Below are 23,401 nucleotides of genomic sequence, written 5' to 3'. Positions count from 1 at the left end.
TGAGCAAGGGCTGAAGCCCTGCTAAGAGAATACTTAGCTTCCTATGTAAGCAACTCACCTGCCTTCCAAGAAGTTTTACTGTTTTTGATTTGCAGGCAGCTCAAGTGACTGAGAAATTAAAGGCCAGATTGGTTTTAAGGGTCAAAAGGAGGAAATCTCTGAGAGGCCCAGTTGGAAGACATACTTTACTGTAATTTGCTGCCATGTACACTCATCAGTGTGGTCTGAATTCTCTTCTAGGCATCTGAACACATCAAAAACCTTTCTTCATACTTTTTTCTTTGTTTCTCTCTGCTGAATTTTGAATAATTTTCTCATAGTTATCTTCTTGATCACTAATTCTCTCTTTAGTTGTAACTAACTTCCATTAAACCCATTCATTGGGTTTTAAATTTTATTTATATTTTTAGAAATTCTTTTGGTTCTTTTTTCAAATCTTCTTAGTCATTCTATGTAGTTTCTGTTCACAGTATATATTTCAAGATAAAAAAATTCAAATGTCATAAATATGTTTATCAGGGAGACTATCTCTGATAATTCCATCATCTGAAGTACTCTTGAGTCAGTTTCTTCTATTATTTCTTCTGGTGCTTGCCTGTGATGCCTCGTTTCTTTTGTGTTTTGTACTTTGTTTATGAGCTGCTCATTTTCCTTAGACTTTTAATTGTGAAAATCCTCTGAGATCTGGGGTAGAGGTGTGTTCTTCCAGAAAGGATTTACATTTACTTCTGTGAGTCTAGGCTCTCTTTTTTCTTTTTTTTTTTTTTTTAATTCTTTACTGTAATCGAGTTCGTGTGCTTTTAAAGTATAGTAATAATTGGTTTTGTGTGTGTGTGTGTGTGTGTATGTGTGGTACGCGGGCCTCTCACTGTCGTGGCCTCTCCCGTTGCGGAGCACAGGCTCCGGACGCGCAGGCTCGGCAGCCATGGCTCACGGGCCTAGCCGCTCCGCGGCACGTGGGATCCTCCCGGACCGGGGCACGAACCCGTGACCCCTGCATCGGCAGGCGGACTCCCAACCTGCACCACCAGGGAAGCCCTAGGCTCTCTTAATTATATTCTCAGTTTGTGGGCTTTCAGACAACTCTGTGAAATTGGGCTGTAAACCTGCAAGAAGCCAGTTTGTGGTTCTAAAACCTTACCCACCATTTTTAACCAGTGCTCTCTAGGCAGTTTCAAGGTTTAACAGAGTTATTTTTCTTGTAGTTTTCTGCAGAGTGGGTTATTTCTGGCCTACCATTTCCCTGAAGATATAACCCTTTAGAATCTCAGTTGTAAGAAGACAGGTTTCTGCCTTGGACAGGTTTGGGCTTTGTATACTGGTTTCCATACACAATGAAACTATGAAAACTGAAGTTCCAATTCACTTTTTTTGGAAAAGATCTCAGAATAAATGCTGTCCAACCTCCTGTGCTTATTTGACTGGCTTCCTCCATCACTAAACCTCTGCTTTGAGATGGATATAATTCTGTGTATCCTGCCACATTACTGTAAATATAAATCTTAATTAAAAACACTCTACAAAAGAGAATTTGACCTAACACATAACTATTTTTATAATTTCCTTTTCTTTGGCTGAGGTGGAATGCCTCGTTATTCTTTTCTTCATGTAATACCAGCTTTGTTACCTCCACTTCTGGAGATGAAAATATATTAAAGTTTCATCAGAAAACACATACAGACTGTCTGCATGTTTAGGCACTTACCTGAATGCAGAGACGTGAATTGACTTGTCATCTAATTCCTGGCAAATATATGGCTGAGATAATGGCTTTCTTTAAAAAGAGAAGAAGATTGATTGTCTTCAAGGGCCCTAACAACCACCCACTTCTCTAGATTATCTGTGCTCTATTACTCTCAGCTTAGAACATTAGACAGCAGTATATCTAGCCTAGATTATCTTAATTTCTATAGGAAAATTTTCACTGAATTCTGATTGAATAGTACCCCAGTTTTTATGGAGCAATACTGTAACTAATGGTTATATATAAAAATTAAAGTATTGTACTTATAAATAAAATCCAAAATCCCCTTGAGGCTTGCAAAGTTCTGCATTACTGGCTTTTACCAACACTACCTAACTTTCATATGCTGGTTTCCCTCCAGTTCACAATTCTCCAGTCACACTGAGCTTCCTTTAGTTTCTACCTCAGGGCCTCCATGTGTGTTGAGCCTTCTTAGACTTTCCTTCCTTCTCTTCTATTGGAACATTTCTAGTCATTGTCTGGTCTCACCATAAATGTCTTTTGCTCAGAGAGGTCTTTCCTGCCCACTGATTATAAAATAACTTTAAAGTTATTAATACTTGGCATTTTTATAGAATTTATCCCATACTGCAGTTGTATCTGATTATGGTTGTTTAATGACTTTCTTTCCCAGTGACCTGTGTAAGCTCCTAGAGGCCAGAGAATGTGTCTGGTTTTTTACTGGTATTTCAGTAAATACTCAAATTTACAAATAACAGCATAGCATAAAATCTTCTCAACTTCATCTGCTCTAAAATGAAGATAATAATTAACTTCCACATTTTCGGAAGTTAAAAGAAATTGTTGGCATAAGAAGTAGATCCTAAAGTAGACATACAAATACTCACTAAATGGCATGCCACGAACTCCACCACCAACATTAACAAATTCATATGTGTGCTTCAATAAAATTCCAAATGAGTCATGTCATAGATCTAGGTTTTGTTTTGTTTTGTTTTGTTTTTAAGTAATTGAAACAATCAATGAGAAAATATAAAGGTGTCTCTAAGAACAACTTGAGTTCATAACAGAAGGATGAGTTAGAATTGGCTACATGAAGTAAGAGGAGAAAATTCAGCAAACACAGTGGAGAGAAGGAATAGGAGTTCCAAAACCTGAAAGAAGTCCACATGTAACTGGAATGCAGGAAGTGAATAGAAGATTTGTGTGAGATGTTGCTGACTAAACGGTCAAGGATCATATAAGCCTTATAGGTCATTGTTATGGACTGAATGTTTGTGTCTCCCTAAAATACATGTGTGGAAGCCCTAACTCCCAATGTGACTGTTTTTGGAGATAGAGCCTGTGGGGTTATCAAGGTTAAGTCAGGTCATAAGGGTGGGGCCCTAATGTAATAAGGCTGGTGTCCTTATAAGAAGAGAAAGAAGATAGCAGAGCTTGTTATGTCTCTGCCATGTGAGGACACACAAGGAAGTAGATGTCTATAAGTCAGGAAGAGAGCCCTCACCAGAAAACAAACACTGCTGGGCCTTGGTCTTAGAATCTTCAGCCTCCAGAACTGTAAGAAAATAAAATTCTGTTGTTTAAGTCATGCAATCCATGGTATTTTTTCATGGCAGCCCAAGCAGACTGGGATAGTCATGTCAAAGATGTAAGTCTTTATCTTAAAAGTAATAAGAAACTATTGAGTGGTACTTTGTCCTGACCTAAAACAATTTGGCCTTTCACCATTGTCAGGTTCTTTTGGTAAATATTTGTATTCACTAATAGTTTGAGTAGGTTGTTCACATGGATGGTATTATTATGAAAGAAATTCTTCAATTTAATACTATCAGATATATGGAATTGAATAGAAGGAAGCCATGAGAACAGAAATTCAGGCACTATCCTTGACACTTTGGCATACATCTTACATTAAAACAAGGCCGATGATATTATTTTTAAATGCATGAGCAGCCAACTGGATTGTTTAATTACATAGTAGAATTCTGCATACAGTAGATAAACTCAGGGCCAATAGAACTCTAGAACTAAGGGGCTGTTCCCAGTTTATCAGGCTACTATGCTTGTGAGATTTTCATTCTTCATTAATGCAAGAGTATTAGCCCTAATATAACATTTCTAGTGAACCATGTATCTTGAATACAACTCATATTATCAGTGAAAAATTGTTTCTAACATTCTTCATGCTAATTAAACCCTCTGATATATATTTCTATGGTTATATGTCAGGTGCATATGTAACCATTCCTGAAGTGTGCATTTCTGATTAGTTTACTTCAAATGCTAACTAACAACCCCTAAACTGTAAATGAGGTTAATTTATTCACATGTATATCATACTATTTGTATTTAAACATTTTAAAAGCAAATCATCTGAGAGCATAACAAAGATTTGTCAGTGTGGATGTGATACAGTCATGTTTCTGCTTTTAGATCCCTGGTGAAGGAGGGTTCAACATATATAAACCACTAAATGTGATACAGACATTAACAGAATGAAAGATAAAAATCATATGATCATCTCAATAGATGCAGAAAAAGCATTTGACAAAATTCAAAATCATTTCATGATAAAAACTCTCAAAAAATTGGGTATAGAAAGAATGTACCTCAACGTAATAAAGATCATATATGACAAGCCCACAGCTAACATCATAGTCAATGGTGAAAAGCTGAAAGTTTTTTCTCTGTGATCAGGAACAATGCAAGGGTGCACACTCTTGCCACTTTTATTCAACATAGTATTGGAAGTCCTAGCCAGAGCAATCAGGCAAGAAAAATAAATAAGTAAATAAAAGGCATGCAAGTTGGAAAGGAAGAAGTAAAAGTGTCTCTGTTTCCAGATGACATGATACTTCACATAAAAAATCCTATAGACTCCACCAAAAGAATTTTCAGTAAAGTTGCAGAATATAAAATCAACATGCAAAAATCAGTTGCATTTCTATACATTAATAATGAACTATCTGAAAAAGAAATAAAACCATCACATTTACAAACAATAAAATACCTAGGAATGAATTTAACCAAGGAGGTGAAAGACCAGTACACTGAAAACTATGGCATCGATGAAAGAAATTGAGGAAGACACAAATAAATGGAAAGATATCACATATTTATGGATTGGAAGAACTTATATTGTAAAAATCTCCATACTACCAAAGTGATCTATATAGTCAATGCAATCCTTACCAAATACCAGTGGCATTTTTCAAAGAAATAGAAAAATAATCTTAACATTCTTATGGAACCATAAGGACCATAATTAGCCAAAGCAATCTTGAAAAAGAAGAACAAAACTGGAAGCATCACAATTACTTATTTCAAACTATATTACAAAGCTATAGTAATCAAGACAGTATGTACTGGCATTAAAAACAGACACATAGACCAATGGAACTGAGTAGAGAGGCCAGAAATAAATCCACATGTATGTGGTCATCTAATTTTGACAGGGGCACCAAAAGCACACATTGGGGAAATGATAGTCTCTTCAATAAATGGTATTGGGAAAACTGGATATCTACACACTAAAGAATTAAACTAGACCCCTATCTTGCACCACTCATAAAGTTTAACTTGAGAAGGATTACAGACTTAGATGTAAAACCTGAAATCATAAAACACCTATAAGAAAACATATGGAAAAAGCTCCTAGTTCTTGGTCTTAGCAATATGTTTTTAAATTTTGACACCAAACCACAGGCAACAAAAGCAAAAATAAACAAGTAGAACTACATTAAAGTGAAAAGATTCTGCACAGCAAAAGAAACAACCACAAAATGAAAAGGCTACCTATGGAATGGGAGAAAATATTTGCAAACCATATTTCTGATAAGGGGTTAATATACAAAATATATAAAGAACTTTTACAACTCAATAGCAAACAAACAAATAATTCAATTAGAAAATGGGCAAAGGACCTGAATAGACATTTCTCCAAAGAAGATATGCAAATGGTCAATAGGCACATGAAAAGGTGTTCAACATCACTAATCATCAGGAAAATGCAAATCAAAACCACAATGAAATAACACCTCACACCGGTTAGGATGGCTACTATCAAAAAGACAACAGATACCAAGTGTTGTAGAAGATATGGAGAAAAGGGAATACTTGTGCACTGTTGGTGGGAATATAAATTGGGGTAGCCATTATGGAAAACAGTATGGAGGTTCCTCAAAAAAATAAAAATAAAACTACCACATGATCCAGTAATCCCATTTCTGGGTACATAACCAAAGGAAACAAAATTAGTATCTCAAAGAGATATCTACTCTCCCATGTTTATTGCAGCATTATTCACAATAGCCAAGATATGGAAACAACCTGTGTCTGTTGACAAATTAATGCATAAATAAAATGTGGCAGGTATATCTATACTATATCTATGTGTGTATGTATGTATCTATCTATCTATGCATAATGGAATATTATTCATCCATAACAAAGAATGAAATCTTGCCATTTGGGACAACATGGATAAACCTAGGGGGCATTATGCTGAGTGAAATAAATCAGACAAAGAAAGACAAATTCTCTGTGATCTCACTTATAAGTGGAATCAAAAAAAAACAAACACAAAAAGCACCTGATCTCATAGAAACAGAGTATATTGGTGGTTGTCAGGGACAGGGGTGGGGGAGATGGGGAGATGTGTGTTAAAGGGTGCAAATTTCCAGTTATAAGTTCTGAAACTCTAATTGATAGCTTGTTATACGTATTAACAATACTGTACTGTAAACTTGAAATTTACTAAGAAAGTAAATCTTAAATGCCCCTCATCTCTCTCTCTCTCTCTCTCTCTCTCTCTCTCTCTCTCTCTCTCTCACACACACACACACACACACACACACACAATAACTATGTGAGGTGATGGATTAACAAGCTTTATTGTTGTAATCATTTCACAAAGTATACATAGATCACCACATTATACACCTTAAATTTACATGATGTCATATATGAGTTATACCTTAATAAAGCTAGGGCGGAAACAAAAATGCAAAATCCCAAGCAAACAGAAAGAGATCATTTATGAGCAGTTGGGAGAATAAACGGGGGATGGCAGAGGTGTTGTGGGAATACCATTTAAGGAAAGCATGTGTAGAAAAGTTGAGCTATGATAGATACACTTTGGATAGAAAGAAATTAATGGATTTGAGATGTCTTTAGGATGAAAATTTCTTTGAGAAGATAAACAAAATTGATAAACCACTAGCCAGATGCATCAAGAAAAAAAGTAAGAAGACTCAAATCAATAGAATTGGAAATGAAAAAGGAGAAGTAACAACTGACACTGCAGAAATACAGAGGATCATGAGAGAGTATTATGAGCAACTATATGCCAATAAAATGTACAGCCTGGAAGAAATGGACAAATTCTTAGAAAAGCACAACCTTCCAAGACTGAACTAGGAAGGAATAGAAAATATAAACAGACCAATTACAAGCACTGAAATTGAAACTGTGATTAAAAATCTTCCAACAAACAAAAGCCCAGGACTAGATTGCTTCACAGGTGAATTCTATTAAACATTTAGAGAAGAGCTAACACCTCTCCTGCTCAAACACTTCCAAAATGGGAGGAACACTCCCAAACTCATGCTATGAGGCCACCATAACCCTGATTCCAAAACCAGACAAAGATGTCACACAAAAAAGAAAACTACAGGCCAGTATCACTGATAAACATAGATGCAAAAATCCTTAACAAAATACTAGTAAACAGAATCCAACAGCACATTAAAAGGATCAAAAAACCCCATGATCAAGTGGGGTTTATCCCAGGAATGCAAGAATTCCGCAATATGCGCAGGTCAATCAATGTGATACACCATATTAACAAACTGAAGGAGAAAAACCATATGATCATCTCAATAGATGCAGAAAAAGCACTCGAAAAAATTCAACACCAATTTATGATAAAAACTCTCCAGAAAGTAGGCACAGAAGGAACTTACCTAAACATAATAAAGGCTGTATATAACAAACCCACAGCCAACATCATTCTCCATGGTGAAAAACTGAAACCATTTCCACTAAGATCAGGAACAAGACAAGGTTGCCCACTCTCACCACTGTTATTCAACATAGTTTGGAAAGTTTTAGCCACAGCAATCAGAGAATTAAAAGAAATAAAAGGAATCCAAATCAGAGAAGAAGAACTAAAACTGTCACTGTTTTCAGATGACATGATACTATACATAGAGAATCCTAAAGATGCTATCAGAAAGCTAATAGAGCTCATTGATGAATTTGGTAAAGTAGCAGGACACAAAATACACAGAAATCTCTTGCATTCCTATACTCTAATGATGAAAAATCTGAAAGAGAAATTAAGGAAACACTCCCATTTACCATTGCAACAAAAAGAATAAAATACCTAGGAATAAACCTACCTAAGGAGACAAAAGACCTGTATGCAGAAAAGTATAAGACATGGATGAAAAAAATTAAAGATGATACAAACAGATGGAGAGATATACCATGTTCTTGGCCTGGAATAATCAACATTGTGAAAATGACCATACTACCCAAAGCAATCTACAGATTCAGTGCAATCCCTATCAAACTACCACTGGCATTTTTCAAGAACTAGAACAAAAAATTTCACAATTTGTATGGAAACACAAAAGACCCCGAATAGCCAAAGCAATCTTGAGAAAGAAAAACGAGGAATCAGGCCCCTGGACTTCAGACTATATTACAAAGCTACAGTAATCAAGAGAGTATGATACTGGCACAAAAACAGAAATATAGATCTTTAGAACAGGATAGAAAGCCCAGAGTTAAGCCCATGCACATATGGTCCCCTTATCTTCGATAAAGAAGGCAAGAGTATACAATGGAGAAAAGACAGCCTCTTCAATAAGTGGTACTGGGAAAACTGGACAGCTACATATAAAAGAATGAAATTAGAATACTCCCTAACACCACACACAAAAATAAACTCAAAATGGATTAAAGACCTAAATGTAAGGCCAGATACTATCAAACTCTTAGAGGAAAACATAGGCAGAACACTGTATGACATAAATCACAGCAAGATCCTTTTTGATCCACCTCCAAGAGAAATGGAAATAAAAACAAAAATAAACAAATGGGACCTAATGAACATCAAAAGCTTTTGCACAGCAAAGGAAACCATAACCAAGACCAAAAGACAACCCTCAGAATGGGAGAAAATATTTGCAAATGAAGCAACTGACAAAGGATTAATCTCCAAAATTTACAAGCAGCTCATGCAGCTCAATATCAAATAAACAAACAAACCCAAGAATGGGCAGAGGACCTAAACAGGCATTTCTCCAAAGTAGATATACAGATTGCCAACAAACACATGAAAGGATGCTGAGCATCACTAATCATTAGAGAAATGCAAATCAAAACTACAATGAGATATCACCTCACACCTGTCAGAATGGCCATCATCAAAAAGTCTAAAAACAATAAGTGCTGGAGAGGGTGTAGATAAAAGGGAACCCTCTTGCACTGTTGGTGGGAATGTAAATTGATACAGCCACTATGGAGATCAGTATGGAAGTTCCTTAAAAAACTGAAAATAGAACTACCATAGGACCCAGCAATCTCACTACTGGGCATATACCCAGGGAAAACCATAATTCGAAAGGAGTCATGTACCACAGTGTTCGTTGCAGCTCTATTTACAATAACCAGGATATTGAAGCAACCTAAGTGTTCATCGACAGATGAATGGCTAAAGGAGATGTGGCACATATATACATTGGAATAGTTCTCAGCCATAAAAAGAAAAGAAATTGAGTTATTTGTAATGAGGTGGATGGACCTGGAGACTGTCATACAGAGTAAAATCAGAAAGAGAAAAACAAATACCATAAGCTAACACATATATATGGAATTTTTTTAAAAAGGTTCTGAAGAAACTAGAGGCAGGACAGGAATAAAGACGCAGACGTGGAGAATTGACTTGAGGACATGGGGGGAAGGAAGGGTAAGCCCGATGAAGTGTGAGAGTGGCATGGACTTACATACAGTACCAAATATAAAATAGATAGCTAGTGGGAAGCAGCTGCATAGCACAGGGAGATCAGCTCGGTGTGCTTTGTGCCCACCTAGAGGGTTGGGATAGGGAGGATGGGAGGGAGGGAGATACAAGAGGGAGGAGATATGGGGATATATATGTATAGCTGATTTGCTTTGTTATACAGCAGACAGTAACACACCATTGTAAAGCAATTATACTCCAATAAATACATTAAAAGTAAAATAAAGGTAAAGTAAATAAATAAAAGAAGCCAGTGGATATATTAAATGTTTCAAGGGAGTTGAAAGTATCACGAAGGATTTCTGAGTTTAACTTTCTCAACTACATGTGTGGAAGTGATGTGTAGTGGTTTGGGGGACATTGGTAAAGACCAAGTTTGAGACTGGAAGGGCATGGTTGTACACTTATGCCTATTGATTTTTTAGACATCAAATTATCTTTGAATTATTTTGGAATTTGAATTATCTTGGGAGAGATGTTAAGAAGGCAGTTTAATGTATTGCCCTGGATCTAAGAAGAGGGTTTATATGTGGAGACGTAATTTGGGGGTCACCTAATTGCCGTTTGATGATAACGTTTATTAGTGTGCCTAGGAATACCGAAAGAGAGAGAGAGAGAGAGCATATAAAGTGAAAATAAAACCTATGTCTTAGCCTTGAAGAACTCCTTCACTAAGGACCTATTACAGAAAGATGAGTTTGTAAAGAAGAAATAGCCATAGAAATAGAAATAGAAAGAAAACTAAGGGAATATTATAGAAGCTAATTGAAGAGAAGGTATCCAGAGGAAGAGTGCATCATTGGTATTATTATAGTGGAAAATTCAAGAAAAGTGACTTAATATGTCCATTTTAGGGACAGAGGGGCCATTATTTCTCTTTGTAATATCTATTTATGTTGAATGGTGAGGTGGAAACTGGATGGGGTGCAAGAAGAAAAAATGGAAACTCAGGAATTTTCCAGGGTTCATTAATTGTTGTTTGAAACTAGATCCCATTTTCCATGGAATAGCGTCCTTCTACACATTCATACGTTGTGTACAGTTCACATAATATAAATTTTTCTTTTGGCTTAAGGTATTTTTGTTGTTGTTCTGGAACTATTTTCTCCAGTTAAATAAATGAATGTTTTATGTAGGGAATCCTCAGAATCATCTAGGTGCTGGGTGTATGTTGTATCAATATTTTTGGACTTTCCCAAGTATTTTGGCAAATACCATTTGTAGACTCTTACATAATATGTGACATTGGTTATAAGGCATACTTAAAGGAAACATTTTCACAATTTAGCTTAAATCCAGTCCTGGAGGGAGCATGTGCTTCTGAAGCATGGCTATGATTTATTTTCCCAGTATTAATTCCAAGATTTTCTTAGTTCTCTTTAATATAAGTTATAAAGTTATAGGTGAAACTGCAAAATCATGAACTATGAAGTAAAAGCAGGAAATTGCTTCACTTTGGATATTATTAAGTCAAAACACAATTAGATTCTAACAGTCTTAACTCATTATTTTGTGTCTACCCAGTCTTATAAGTTGTCTACATTTGTTCTCAAAGAAGTCTCTCAGGTTTATCCGCTATTATTTCTTAGTAACGTTAACAGCACATTTTTATGATGATTATAATATGTTCAATCTACAATTCAATTAATGTGATAAAATACATTATCTATATAAGAAGCCCACAGATCCACCATCAGCTATCGTTCTAAGCTGCATAAATTGTATGTATAATCAAAATTATGGCCTATTTGCATGTAAATCTCACTTCTCCCTTAACAAATGTTCAAATGGTTAAATTATACCAATTTAGTTTAAGCATACCCTTTTAGTCTATGAAATTTTAGACTCCATTAGATTAAAGAAACTGAAAGTAACCTCTTTGAAACCAGAATTCTAATTGGAAATCTTAAGACTTCAAAACAAGAATCTGTTCTGAATTTCTGTCGTATGTGTTTAGATGGGTAACCTCCTTCAGGCTTGCTTTCTTCTTTAGCCTTTTTCCCTCGGGAATTTAAAAGAAAAACCAAAATAAAATATCAGTTCACTAAAACAGGCACCCTGCCCCAAGGTTTGGCAAAGTGCATCCTGTCTCACTGTTTCTTCTGAGGATCTACAAAGAAAAAAAAAAATCAGTTTACTAAAGTCAGCCCCTCTGGCCAAAGTCTTTCTCACTTCCAAATAATGAATTCTAAATGGAAAGGAAAAAAAAAAGTAGAATGCCAACATCTTGTTAAGAGTTTTCAAGAAGTTTCCAAAATTTTATGAAAGTGAAAAGAAAAAAATAAATTATACTGAAAGACAGAACTAGCCTGGTAAAACAACTTGCAAAGTGATCACAGTTACTACTTCAGGGCTGTGAAGTGCTCTTCTCATCAAATGGAATTTCTCTGCAAATGCTCCAGAAGTTGCCCAGGTGATGGCAATAAAAAAGCCTTACTCATAAAGGTTTTATTTACAGATATATTTTGAACAGAGTTTAGGAGGGCAGAGATAGTCCAAGTAAGAAATTTTAAAAATCTGGAGTTTTTGGAAACAACAGGGAAAGTATTGTTTTGCAGCACTAAATATTAGAATCCAATGTGAATTTGATCATAATTAACTTCTGGAGTAGACCCCTGCTAGCCTAATTTCTGGTTAGCAACTGAAAACAATTTTCATGAAAAATAGAAACACTTGGAAAATGTGTCTTTCAAAATTAAAATGTCTTTGATATCTAAAAGTTAAATATTTTATTTTTTCTTTATATGACTATATCAGTGACATACTTAAAGACAAGAATGGCTTGTACATTTTCATTTCAAGGTTTAAATGAAAGTTTCAAATTATGCAATGAGGGGTCACTGATGCAACTCTAATGGCCACTGAAGAATCATACAATCTTTCTGCTCATAGAGCATTTAATGAATAAAGGTAGATGTGAAGAGGAGAAAAACATCTGCACAAATACTAAAACTGCAAAAGTTAGACTCACATAACGAAGGCAAGAGTTAATTGCTCTGGGTATTGTTATGATACCATAGGCTTACCACACACTCTGTACTCCCTGAGTCATATGTTACAAGTCCCCACAAGGAAGTGATTTAGTTTGTGAAATGCCTCCTGGAACTATTAAACAATTTAAAATTAGTACAATGGTGTAATAGCCTTGAGAAAACAGAGACATCCTTTGGTATTCCCCAAAGTGTGTTCTGGAAAACACTAATAGGGAGATATGCTCCAGAGGGAAAAAAGCATGGCATGCTCAGCTAAGTTTGGAAAGCACCACATGGTATCCCTCTCAGAGAATAGCTGTATGCATTAGCACCATAGAGGTTTGGGAAATACTTCGGTAAAAAAGAATTTGACTTTGTTACCTGCATATTTCTCAAACTTAATGACACAGAAGCCGTTTTTGTAAATAACACCCGCAAGCATCAAACAGAACTACTGAAATAGGCACGTGTTTGGGGAAATACTGATAGAAGGTTACTTTACGATTTGGAATCAGTGTCAAGCCAGTTAAGCTAAAAGATAAATTATGTATTCCAGTCACTGGAATGGAATATTCTTTTTTTAAAGTTAATAAAATAAATTCTCACATTCTAGTTTATATGTCAAGTTCTGAGAGTTCCAGTGGCCCAAGGTGGATCCTCAGAGGCTCTCACCTTTGTGTGCATGTGCAAAAGAATTGTGGTCTGGCTCTGCAAAACAAAGGATCGGATGCAGAATTATAATGACTGCAGAAATAAGGGACTGGCACATTTTAAGATCTTGACTGGGTGAACTTTACAAGTGCTTACTATTACTCACTAACATCTGCATTATTCCCCTGCAAACTCTTCCCCACCCCAGAGTAATGTCTAAGCTGCAAATTTGACCCCATAACTCACATTCCTAATATCTTTCAATGGCTCCATATCATTTTCTGGATACTTTTCAACGTTTCTAGAATTTATTATAACCACAATCTCTTTCTTTTCCAAGATTAAGTTGGAGAAATGCTATGCATTTATCCAGATGTTTTGATTTGCCAGATCCACTGAAATAGACTCTTCTAGCTGGACATGACTATATCACAACCTACAAGCCGTGGAATGTAGTTAATATGAAATCTTTTGGGAGTAAGCACAGCAGCCCACTTTCTAACACTTAATACATTGCTTGAAATAACAAGGATTTGTTATTCAATCCTTGTAATTTCCAATATTTGAAATGCCTGTAATGTAAAAATAACATGGGCTCTAAGGCAATTTGCTGGGCCTACTAAAGTTGAATAGAGAACAAAATAAAGTTTAATAGAGAACAGTCATGCCTTTGACATGCAGTGTGGCATGGAGAAAAGCTCCCAGTGTCTCTGTTATTGTTTACACATAGCTATCAGAAAGGGAAAAAGTGAGTATAGTTGAGAGCACTTTGTGACTAAAAAAATATAATGGGGTTCATGAGTGAACCATATTAATGTAATTAGGTTCATAAAAGGAATTGCCTGAATGAACACTGTGGTTATTCCCAGGATGGACATTATTGAATACCTTCAGCATTCTATATAGGATAGAAACAGTCTGTTCATGGTGGCCATGGGAAGAAGTACCTGAGGGAGAGTACATACCTTATATCCCTTCACTCTTCAAGCAACATTTGCCATTTGAGGACATCGACTCGTGAGTTGTCCACTCTGTCATTTCTCCCTCCTGGCATAATAATCCACCGCTGTAATCTGCCCATTTATTTGTTGAGGTAACATCCATTATGTCACTTTTTAGGCTTAATAAAGTGACATAATCTACAGCCTTACTCAAATGGCTGTACCGTCCATTGATTCAGTGACTCAGGAGATGATACCATCACATCTGAAACAGAACCATTTTTCAGCATTTCCACCAGCAGCATTGCTTGTGCAGGGTTCCGAGATTTCCTGTTACAAAAAGGCTGAAGGTTGAAGTAATCCTGATGGGAGACACTGCTCCATGTACACTTAATCCCTCCTTGAGCAACCTACTTTTCTGAGAAATACATAAATGAATGGAAGACACTGCAGGTTAGGTGCATTTCATTTCAAGAAGATTGCCTTTTTACTGTTTCTTGTTTTCTGTTGATGTTCTGAAGCTGTCAAAGAAAAGTAGAAATAAAAGGTGGAAATAAAGGTGTTACAGTTGAGTAATGGAGTCTAGGAGCCTTAGCTTTGGAAGTGTATCATTCGTTATACAGCAGAACACCAGTGTTACTAGTGCTTTTAATGTTTTTAAATGCCGCCAAATGTTTCTGTTGACTAACTTATTCTCAGGGGGTCCCTGTAACTCTTTCAGGTTACTCGAGTACTGCTTTCTAAATTACCATGGTGGTGAATTCAATTACTACTGTACTCTTTCAGTGGCCTAAAAGAATAAATGGTCTTCCTTAAATGTTTTGCTCTTTGAAAGGTCTAGAATATTAGAGCTGGATGGGACCTTAGAGATTATCTGATTCAGTGTTCCATAAACTCATCTGATAACAAGACTCTCCTGAGAACTTGTTTTAAAAATACAGATTCTCAGGCTACTCCCCTGGATACTCTGTTACAATATATTTGACTTGGAGCCCAGGAATCTACATTTTGTAACAAAGAGTCCAAATAACTCTTAGGATCAGGCAGGTTTGGGAAAAGCGAAATTAGTTCCACTTTTTAATTTTATGGATGAGGAAGCAGATGCCTAGATAGATTAAGTGATTCATCCAAGTTATACTGCAGAAAAAATTTGAAAAATTGAGATTAGTTCAGGAAAAGAAATATTGTTGGGCAACCTTCATGCATCCCATAGTAGGGAATGTATTTTCTTAGAATTTAAGCCTACAGTATTGAATAGAACAATGCCATTTAGAAGACTGTGAGAGAAGTGATGAGACACTTTACTCTCTATATGACAGTGGAATTCTCTGTACACAACAGGGAATGATTTTGCTCCACAATTGACATTTGGCAATGTCTGGAGATAGATTTTTGGTGTCACAGCTAAAGAGAAAGAAGTACTACTGGTATAGAGGAAGGGATGCTACTAAACCCCCTGTAATGCACAGGACATCCACCCACAACAAAGAATTACTTGGACCACAATATCAATAGTGTCCAGGTTGGGAAACCTTGGTATTGATTGCTTCTTGAGCGTTATCTCCCTGTGAGATACTTAACAGTACTATCTGGACACATTTGAGAAGTAGGACACAGTTTCCAATTTTCTTCCTGAAGTTAGATAGAAAGCCTTATATCATAGCTAAGCAGGTCATTTATTGATCCATGTTAGGCTATACTTAGACTGGATGAATTTTTTTTTTTTCCCACCTTAAGACCATACAGTAAATCTTTTTAGGATTCCTCCTCTTTCTTCTACTCACGTATCTAGACCTGTCATTCCTAGCACACCTCAATTATGTCTCCTTTGACCTTTCTGCATTCTGTATCTAAATCACCCAAACTCTAATTCCCTGGGATCAGCTAAAAGCTACAGTGTCAATGTCTGCTGATTTTTAACAGAAATTGAGACAGAGGTTTGGTCATAATCTTAATGCAGAGGCTATGTGAATAGAATACACAATTTACTTAGAACAACTTATTTTCCAAATCAGTATGATTTTCTTTTCCTAATATTTCTCAATTCTGTCTCCTCTCTGTCTGTTATCAGTACTTAATTCAGATCCTCATCATCTTTTTAATAAACCATTGAAATAAACACTTAACTAACCTCTTAACTTTTCTGCCACATTTGCTATTTTCTTACCATTTCTCCACCTAACCTATCTTGTAAAGTGCTTTTTCCTCCAGATTTTTTCCCACCTCGGCCTTTTCCTGATTAAACCAATCAGTAGTTTCTCCTCACCTATAAGAATGTTTCTCAAATGTGGATTACATATGGCATCTTTTTTTTTCGAATTTTATTTTTTTATACAGCAGGTTCTTACTAAATATCCATTTTATACACATCAGTGTATACATGTCAATCCCACTCTCCCAATTCATCATACCACCACCACCCCGCTTTCCCCCCTTGGTATCCATATGTTTGTTCTCTACATCTGTGTCTCTATTTCTGCCCTGCAAACTGGTTCCTCTGTACCATTTTTCTAGGTTCCACATATATGCATTAATATATAATATTTGTTTTTCTCTTTCTGACTTAGTTCACTCTGTATGACAGTCTCTAGATCCATCCACGTCTCTACAAATGATTCAATTTCATTCCTTTTTATGGCTGAGTAATATTCCATTGTATATATGTGCCACATCTTCTTTATCCATTTGTCTGTTGATGGGCATTTAGGTTGCTTCCATGTCCTGGTGATTGTAAATAGTACTGCAATGAACATTGGGATGCATGTGTCTTTTTGAATTATGGTTTTCTCTGGGTATACATATGGCATCTTTTTAAAGAGGAAAAAAATTATTTCATCTCAACTTGTATCATCTTAAATTATTTGATTATAAAATCACATATATTGTAAACATAAAACCAAAATCATCCTCTATGTTTAAAGCTTAACACAACTATGAAACCAAAACAAATTTTCAAATTAAAAATGAATCAAACTATTCAACAAAGAATAGTTGAATATTATTTTCTTGTATTTCTTTATATTATTGTGAAGGGAAAAATCACAGAATTAAGAATTGTCTTTGTTAACTCACATAAAAGGCTTTGAGTTTGAGCACGGTTTTCTCAACAACAGGAAACACTGACTTATAGAATTGAGTCCAGATGCCAGAGCAAGGCATATGAAGTCCTCAGTGTCTGCTGCTGTCCTTTTCTCATCCCTCCAGGCTCATCTGTGGGCATTTGCTGCTTCAGCATTTATTACTTAGTGTTACTGAGCTCATCAGGCTGCCCTGCCCCCATACTATTTCAGCTGTCTGTGCTTTCGCTTGTGCTACTTGGTCTATGTTTTTTTTCTCCACCAGTTTTGTGTTTTATGTTTCTTAATCATCCTTCAAGATCTAACCTAGGTGTCATTTCCTCTAAAACCATTCCTAGAACCCCAGGTTGAAATGTACCTCTCCTCTGTGGATTAAGGGCACCGTGTGCTCTTCTGTAGCCTTGTCTCCTCCCTTATAACAATGCTCTGTCCATCCCCTCCCTCTACCAAGAGCTACCTTAAGAGTAGGGGTGGTACCAATAGCACCCAGACCAGGCCCTGCCACTCCAGTAGTCACTCCATAAATATAATATATAGTAAACTGAAGTGAAACATTTTCAACTAAAGACTCATCTCTGGTAACCACATTGTTTTTTGTTTCTTTGTATGTTTGTTTCCAATGCTTGGAATTGAATATACTTTAAGGAAACATGACATAGCTGAAAAATGCACCGGATTTAGAATCACAGGACTTGAGTTCACATCTTGTCCTGTCATTTATTCTTGTGTGTAAAATGGAGATAATCACCATCTCACACTCTTTTTGCAGATGTGCAAAATTCTGGCATGATGTTTGGCAAACAAGCATATATAATAAATATTAGTTTCCTTCCTGCATTATGCTTTACTTCTTTTTATGGCCTTTAGTGATTTAAAATTCTTATTGTTACCAGTGAAGCTTCAAATCTGTATACCTCCCCAGTGCCATTAGATTGAGGTCCAGTATTAATTATTTTTCCTGAACAGCTTCAGCATTGCTGTATAAAATAGATGAGATGATCACTCTTTCCTTTTCATCCTCATAGGATACTTCGCTCCCTTTAACTATTTATATTTATTCAGAACATATTTCTTTTCTTTTATTGCCACAGGCATGAGAGAACCTCTGCTTTGTTCTTATTACTTAGAGAAATCTGTCTTATTCCTTCTCTTTGTAGGCTGTTTTCATCAGAAAGCATCTACTTTGAGAAGCATTTTCTTTATCTGCATTATATTATTGAATTTACCTTTTTTATGCTTTCATATGGTTATTAGAATCTATAGTTAATTTCTTTGGGTAATAGGCTTAAGCCTCCTAGATAACACAAAATTTATTGTAGAAGTAAGTCATGTGGAGTTCAGCAAGATGGAAAATTTCTCTAATCAGTGGGTTCCTAGCTCTTACATGTGTTTCATAAACAAAAATAGATCAAAGGTACTACAGAAGGCATTCCTAATAAAAGATTCTTAATAATGGGTACATTGGTACAGGCAAATTCAGACTAGATGGCAAAGAAAATGTTCACAGATACGGGAATAGCCAGAGGATGAACTGATTTACAAAGGGATGCGATCATTGTCACTAGAGACAAAGTATTTGAGCTTCAACTTAACGTGGAAAGGATAGGAATAATGAAACCAATTTGTCATAAAGTAGCAGGCATGAGTTGATGATCCACAAGAGATCCCTATTATCACAAATTATTCTCTGGTTCTGTGCTTTCATAAAGACTGAAAGCTGTGTGTGGCACAAGTGCTTTTGTGTTGGATTAAGGCTGCACGTGTCATACTCTGATCCATTTCACTTTCAGCCAACTCTCTGAATTCAATTCAAATCAAACCTGTAGTGCCTTTTGGTGAAGAGATTCATGACTAACAGGAAAAAACTTTGAATGTTTGGAACCTTAGAGGAAATACATTTGGTTCTGTTTTAGCCCTGTTTGTCACCATCACGAAAAGTACCACTTTACCATCTGGTAGGAAATAAAAGAGAACCTTAGGGTCTTGTTTTCTAAGTTGGGAATAAAATAATTTGAGTTAGCAAATCTCGGTGAGCAGTTATAAGTTTACAAGTATTGACCTCAGGCCCTTTTGTATCCATGTTGCCTGCATTTGGGCCACAGTTAACATATGTCATTGCTAGAGACAGCACTGTTTGACAGCTTGCACAGAGAAGAGACATTGACAGAAAGAACTCCTTCATGTGTTTCTGCTTCTATATCTTTTGTTCAGTATAATTATCTGTTTTTAAAAAAAGAATTATTAGGGGTATTATGGACATGTACATCTGATTTCATGATGTTTTTGGCTTGTTCTCAGTTGGGTTTAACTTCTTATGAGGATACCAACATTCATTTATATTTCAGATTAGCTCAAAAATGTTCTTTCTTTGCTTTTGAGTCAGCTATTGTGTATGCAAAATTACATCTTTTGATCTTGAAGAGTTTGCAGACTGTTGGAGGAGAATGTAAAGATAATTCCTCAAGAGAATGACAAGACAAGCCACAGGCTGGAAGAAAATATTCGCAAAAGACATATGTGATAAAGGACTGTAATTAAGTTCATTGATTGTAACAAATATAACAAATGTGCTACTCTGGTACAGAATGGAGAAGGCATGCATGTATGGAGTCAGGAATTATTTTGAGACTGTGCTTTCCATTCAATTTTGTTGTGAACCTAAAACTACTCTAAAAAATTATTTTTAAAAATGATAAAGCGAATGCATCATGTCACATGGTGTGAAAGAAGGGTTATAAAAGTGTAGAAGCTCAGAGAAGAGTTGGCTTATTCAACCTAGGGAGGTTTAAAAAGACTTCACAGAAATGGTGGCTTTTAGAGTGGGATTTAAAAGGCAAGTAGAATTTTATCTGTAAGAAAGTACAAGGCAAGAAGTACCGGTAGAAATGAGAAATAGGGAGGAGGTTAAAAGGAATGGAGAAAAGGAGCAAGAAGAAGAGGAGGAGGTATGACATACCCTGTGAATGCCTTGTAATTCTGACTGAAACCAGAGTTTATAGTAGACATAGGCAGGTCATTGGACTAGTGGGGCATGTTGGAATTTTAGCCATTTTATCAGCTGGACATTGTCTCAGTTTGCGATTGAATTTTCCTTTTTTATGCTTTCCTATGGTTATTAGAATCTATAGCTTCAGTTCTTTGGGTAATAGGCTTAAGGCTCCTAGATAACACAAAATTTATTGTAGAAGTAAGTCATGTGGAGTTCAGCAAGATGGAAAATTTCTCTAATCAGTGGGTTAACTAACTGCGCAAGTTCACATAGCTAATCAGTGACAGAGCTAAGACTCAACTCCAGACATCATGATATCAAAACTTACCTGCCTGGCCACACTGCAAGTTGTGGTGTGGGTGAAACCTTCAAAGGGGGAAGAACTAAACGTAGATCAGATGTCATCGCCTATCTTTTGTTTTTGCAGGTTTCTTTGCAAGGGAATAGACCAGCAGCTTCAATCAACTGCAGTTCTGTCATACCTTCATGATGTTTCCCTTGGTCAGAAATGCACTAAGTAGTCTCAGGATTCGAAGCATTCAGCAAATGAGGGCAAGACAGAGCCACTCAAAACACTCACCAGATTTTCATGACAAATATGGTGATATTCTACTAGCTGGTGGAACCGCTTTCTGTGTTGCTGTGTGGCTGTTTACAGCCACACAGGTTGGAATAGAATGGAACCCCTCCCCTGTTGGCAGAGCCACCCCAAAAGAATGGAATGATGAATAAGCATCACAGTTACTGTAATACAGAATTGTCTCAAAGTCAGCTTGTCATTTAAATATTCTGTGTTCATTGAAATATAGCATAATCGAAGAAATAAAATACATTTGAAAACATTAAAAAATCGTTGAAAATTGTCATTATAGTGCCTGAAAGCAAGGCAGTAACAGTGGGTATAGATTACAGGGGATTATGAATAATAAATATTTGAAAGTAGAATTAATGAAGCATGTATTTTTCTGGCTTAATGATTTATGCTAGGTATCTTTCAGTGGACATACACACATAGGTACTTAACAAATCAATTTAATTATTTGGCAAATCCTATTGAATCTTTCTTAAAAACATATTCATAATTGACCATTTTTCACATCCTTTATCTTTCCTTCCCTGATCTGAACCACCATACTTTCGCTTGGATTATTATAAAAACTCTCTAGCCAGTCTCCTTTCCTTTACACTTGATGACAGTCAAGCCTGCCCTGAACCCCCCCAAACGCAGTCACACACAATCTTTTTTAAGCCCAACTGTGAGAATGATAATTTTTTTAAAAAATCAGTTTAGTAATATCACTCCTCTTTTCAAAACACCATGACTCCCCATTTTACAAGGGCATGAGTGTCTCAAGGCAAGGATAATTGGAACTATCTTATGGGTGACTTATCACAGTTGGCAATGGAGACCACCTCCTACTCCTGGATGATCAGCTTCAGGGTAAGTGTACTGTTCCTCAAGCTCAAATATATATAGATATCATTATTCTCTGGGTAAAAGACATGTTCCTAGGTATATAATTTATAGGTCTTAGGGAATGCTGATTTTCAGCTTTATCAGTATTGCTAAGTTATTCCCCAAAGTGGTTACATTCTCACCAGCAATGTGTACAACCTCCTCTTGTTCCACATCCAAACTCACTCTTAAGAGTTTTCATGTATTTTAATATTTGCTACTTTGATGAGCATGAAATAATAGCTCATATTTTAATTTATGCTTCCCTGATTACTGATCAGGTCAAACACCTTGTGTTAGGGGGTTTTTGTGTATATGACCTTTCTTTTTCCTTTTTAATCATTCTTTTTTTTGTTTAATTAATTTTATTTTTGGCTGCGTTGGGTCTTCATCGCTGCTTGTGGGCTTTCTCTAGTTGTGGCGAGTGGGCACTACTCTTCATTGCAGTGCATGGGCTTCTCATTGTGGTGGCTTCTCTTGTGGAGCATGGGCTCTAGGCGCGGGGGCTTCAGTAGTTGAGGCACGTGGGCTCAGTAGTTGTGGCTCGCAGGCTCTAGAGTGCAGGCTCAGTAGTTGTGGCGCATGGGCTTAGTTGCTCTGTGGCATGTGGGATCCTCCCGGAGCAGGGCTCGAACCCATGACCCTGTGTTGGCAGGTGGATTCTTAACCACTGCACCACCAGGGAAGCCCTGACCTTTTTATTTGTTGCTTTTGCCATTTTTCTATTCAATTGTGTGTATTAATCATTTGTAGAATTTTTTTGTATATTCTTTATACTAATTATCTCAGTCAGGATTTAATCAGAGAGGCAGAAGCAGTGTGAGTAGTATAGAATATAGGATTGATTGGGGGAATTAAAACTAATGCATCTGTGAGAGCTAGTAGAGAAATTTTTACAAGACTGTTGCCTTTGTATCTGGTACTAAATATGTTCACAGTAAAGGAGGAAAACTGAACATGAAGAAAGAGAGAGCCAGGGCCAATGGGAATTGAGAAGGATGCACTGGGATCCTGACTGTAAACTGGAACCTGTGCCTGTTTCTCACTGTCTCTAACCAAGGTGACATGGATGATTTATGGGAGAAGCTGGTACCCTTCACTGTGTAACTACATGTTCACCTTGCTCAGGACTCAAAAGAGCTAGAGAAGAACTGATAGGAGTTAAAATTGCTACAGGCCCAGGTGCTTTTTCTTATCAATCAAGCCAAAAGATCAGTAGCAGCATACACAGGCTGTTGCAGTGCAGGGCTGCTGTTCCACACCAACCTTCCAAGTGTAAAATGGATGCTGGTTCATGTCCACCATCGCTATCTCATGCATTCTCTCTTGTGGCCAATCCTAACCTGAAACCATAGAGGGGAGGGAATTCTGGAAAAAGTAGTTCAAGGCTAGCTAAGTTGACATTTAGAAAGCCACAGTAATCCACCCCTTGTCAAATGGACATCAGTGCACATCCTTCCTAACTGTACCTATATTTCAAATAAAGACAGTAGCAAAAATAGGCTTTCACCTAACATGATGCAACTTTCTCTCTTAAAACTAATCCTATCCCCAAAAGAGGACATCACAAAGACCCTT

General features: G+C 36.5%; 1 protein-coding gene across 1 annotated transcript in view; it reads left to right on the top strand.

Annotated features, from left to right (window-relative positions):
* The window catches only part of COX7B2 (cytochrome c oxidase subunit 7B2), a 100,175-nt gene extending 78,994 nt beyond the window's left edge, over positions 1 to 21,181 (top strand). The window contains exon 2 of the mRNA XM_059066313.2: positions 20,795 to 21,181. Within this exon, the coding sequence (XP_058922296.1) occupies positions 20,854 to 21,099 (246 nt within the window). The 5' untranslated portion in view covers positions 20,795 to 20,853 and the 3' untranslated portion in view covers positions 21,100 to 21,181. The remainder of the gene's footprint in view (positions 1 to 20,794) is intronic.
* The last annotated feature ends 2,220 nt before the right edge of the window (positions 21,182 to 23,401 follow it).

The sequence above is a fragment of the Kogia breviceps genome, chromosome 6 (assembly GCF_026419965.1).
Source record: "Kogia breviceps isolate mKogBre1 chromosome 6, mKogBre1 haplotype 1, whole genome shotgun sequence".
Taxonomy (NCBI): Eukaryota; Metazoa; Chordata; class Mammalia; order Artiodactyla; family Physeteridae; genus Kogia; species Kogia breviceps.
The sequence above is the reverse complement of the archived record's forward strand: the minus strand, read 5'-3'. Positions and strand labels throughout refer to the sequence as shown.